This window comes from Cupressus sempervirens, chromosome 7, assembly GCF_028749045.1.
Source record: "Cupressus sempervirens isolate cs-2001-9-10 chromosome 7, ASM2874904v1, whole genome shotgun sequence".
NCBI lineage: Eukaryota > Viridiplantae > Streptophyta > Pinopsida > Cupressales > Cupressaceae > Cupressus > Cupressus sempervirens.
This window is the reverse complement of record NC_143124.1, coordinates 258680330-258683508: the sequence shown is the minus strand read 5'-3', so window position 1 is coordinate 258683508 and position 3179 is coordinate 258680330. Positions and strand designations below refer to the sequence as shown.

The 3179-nt window shown below is 32.0% G+C and overlaps 1 protein-coding gene across 1 annotated transcript; it reads right to left on the bottom strand.

The window, feature by feature from the left end:
- Positions 1 to 1819: 1819 nt before the first annotated feature.
- Positions 1820 to 2678, bottom strand: LOC149546433 (dirigent protein 2-like). The gene has a single exon (XM_089791207.1). The coding sequence runs from the start codon at positions 2619 to 2621 to the stop codon at positions 2115 to 2117; it is 507 nt and encodes a 168-aa protein (XP_089647333.1). The 5' UTR covers positions 2622 to 2678; the 3' UTR covers positions 1820 to 2114.
- Positions 2679 to 3179: the final 501 nt, after the last annotated feature.

The window sequence follows — 3179 nt, the reverse complement described above, 5'->3', positions numbered from 1 at the left end:
AGATCATCCCACCTCTTTAACTCAATAGAAGATCATAGAGCACTACCCATAGTGGCCTAAAGCCTATTGTACTACCTATGGTAACTTCTACTATTCAAATCTTTAGAAATCGCACCTTAGTGTGCAATGGGTACGTGGCATAGATATCGAAGGTCAACTATGTATCTATCTCATTGTTTGTCTCTCCCTCTCATCCTCTCTTTCTATTCTTCATTTCTTCATCTTTCTATTAGTCTATCTCACCATATATATCTCTTTCTATATCTTCTTCTCTATCTCTCCCTATTTATGTCTTTAAATCTCTTCCTATCTTTACTTCTTGACTTACCTCTATATTTCTATGTAATTTTCTCCCATCCTCTCACTCTATATTCATCTTTCCATCACCCCCTTCCTATACCATTAAATCTTTACATCTCCATATCCATTCCCCCATCTCTCCCTTTATCTCTATCTCTATATATATGTCTATCTTTTTATCTCTCCTTGCCTCTCTATCCTAATATATGTTCCCATCTCTACATCTCTATATATAACTTTTTACCTCTATCTTTATCTTTCTAGATCTTGCTTTCTCATTCTCACTTTTTTATCTTTCTAGATCTTCCTTTCTCATTTTTACCTCTCTCTCTCTCTCTACCACACACCCCCGTGCTTCTTAATATCCATTTGTATACCTCTCTCATCTTCTACCCTCTACACATCTCCCTTTTTCTATCCCTATATATTCATATCTCTCTCCTTCTCTACGCGTCTCTCTCTTCTCTACAATATCTCTCTCTTTTTGCATGCTCATCTTCTTCTATTTATCTCTCCATCTTTATCCCAATATCTCTCCTCTTCCCCACTCTCTCCCTTTCCACTTCACTCTATTTATCTCTCTCCATCTCTATCCCATTCTATTTCATAAACTCATTATTAATAAAAAAATAAAACAATTATTTTCTACTATATATAGATATATCATTCTTAATTATTTTCTAATGTGGCCTAATTTTTTTTTTACAAAGGATTAATTTTTAATTATTAGATTAATAAAAATTTGTGCAAAGACAATTATTCTATTTTTTAATATTTAGAGGGTCAAAGCACTCATGCTTGTGTGTCTTGTTTTTCAATGATTATCTAGAAGTATCATGTTCGAAACTAATAGGCCTACTAGGACTTAATTGGTGATCTTTTATATTTCAATTGTGCCAAGAGTCCATCTCAAAGCCCTTACAAACATTGTAGTGTGGCAACTTTGTGGCCTTGACAAATTAATGCATTATATTTGGGTAGAAGCAAGCAAGCAATCTCATAACTAGAGGTAATTGACATATATAAAAACATAATAAAAATAATTTTTAGAACACATTCACTTTTTTATATGTGTGACTATGATCATACGTACAATTGCTTTTAGATTTTTTATAAAATTCAAGATAAAGAAATAAAAGTATTAGCTTACTTTCAAACATGATAATTAATAGATCATCTACATAATTTATTTTTAACTAAACATTACATTATATTTTTATTGATTATATTATATATTTAATATTTAATTATCTCTTAAATAAAGAAATAATATCTAAACTTCATTCATTATTATAATTATATTCTAAATAAAATTTTATCCTAAGATTTGGAAATTTATGATGTACTTTATTTTTAGAATGATTTTAAATTTTGAAAATTAGTAGACAATTTTTTTTTAAGCTTTGCAGATTAATTCTGATGCATTTCACTTTCATGAAAATGTAAACCGAGAGTTCTAATTTAAAGTTTGTAATTTTGGGATTAGATGGATAAGGGCTCAATAGTAGGGGACGAAATCTGCAGAAATAAGTGGAGGACATGCAGACAGCATGAATCTGATGCCATGCACAAAGATTCTCCATTCAATATTGATGGAAATTCAGTGGTGACTGATGTTGATCTTGCATTTTTTATCTATGAAAACGCCTACGGCGTAACTAGCCTAAATCATAAACCAAGTCTAACTTCCCTACGTACTCACCAAGGAAAAACCTAGAAGAGGCATACATTTATCAAATTTATTTAAGCACAAATACTTTAAATTTGACAAGATATGAAAGATGTCATGATGTTCTTATATGTCATGAGATATTCTAATCTACTCTCAAGCTAACATTATACTTAAGAGTAATATCAAACCCAGCAGAAGCAACGGTGGAGACATCAGCAAAGCCACGGGCGTATCGAAACAATCCAGTCCCTCCAACAATAGAAAACTCCCTCACTGCAAGAAAATAGTTGCCTGATCCTTGCACTTGAAGGCTACTGCCATTGTATGTCCCATTCTCAAACACAACTGATATCTCCAAACGAAAGGCAGTAGAAGTAATACCCACAAATATCCCCTGCGCCCTCCCCAAAGCCATGGAAGAACGCTCAATTCCAGCTGTCACACCATCGTCTACAACCATTATTGTCCCTCTTCCAAAAACTGAAGAAGAGCCATTCACTCCTGCAACTGTAACGAACGTAGCATTTGGTCCTCCCGTAGTTTCTTGCAAGTAAAACACCAGCTGCTTTTCCTCATCAGCCGATGAAGTTGATATTATGAGAAATATGGGTAACAGAAATAAGAGATAAATTGATGGTTTTGAAGCCATTGCAGGGAGAGGAAATAAAAGAGAATGGTGGAGGATTGAGAACGTTCATCCCTTCATGTATATATAGTAAATAAGGTGCGTTTCACTTGAATTAAGATGATGAATTAAACGAGGTGATATGTTTGACAAACTAGGGTGTTCTTTAGTTTGCGTGCACTCCTCTATCTTGAATGAGTCTCGGTATTTATTGCTTTTATTGACCATGTCTATAATCAAATTCAGGTATCAAATTAAACCATCTAGAAGCAGTTGATAATTTGTTACAAGATTAGCCCATTGTAATGAAGGTTATAAAGAAAATTGCTTTTTGGCTATATGTTTGAAATATTAGCTATTCAAAAGTCAATTTGAAATGTTAGATATTCAAATTTTGAACAGATTTTTTAATATTTCTAGATTATTCTTGAGTGTCAAACTTCTTAATATTAATATATTATCTTAAGCACATTTATTTATCTATCCAAAATGTGTAAATATATTAATATTATTAAATTATTTTATGTTGTTTATAATTCTTTAGCATTCAATTTCTTGTCATTATCATTATAGTTATATTTC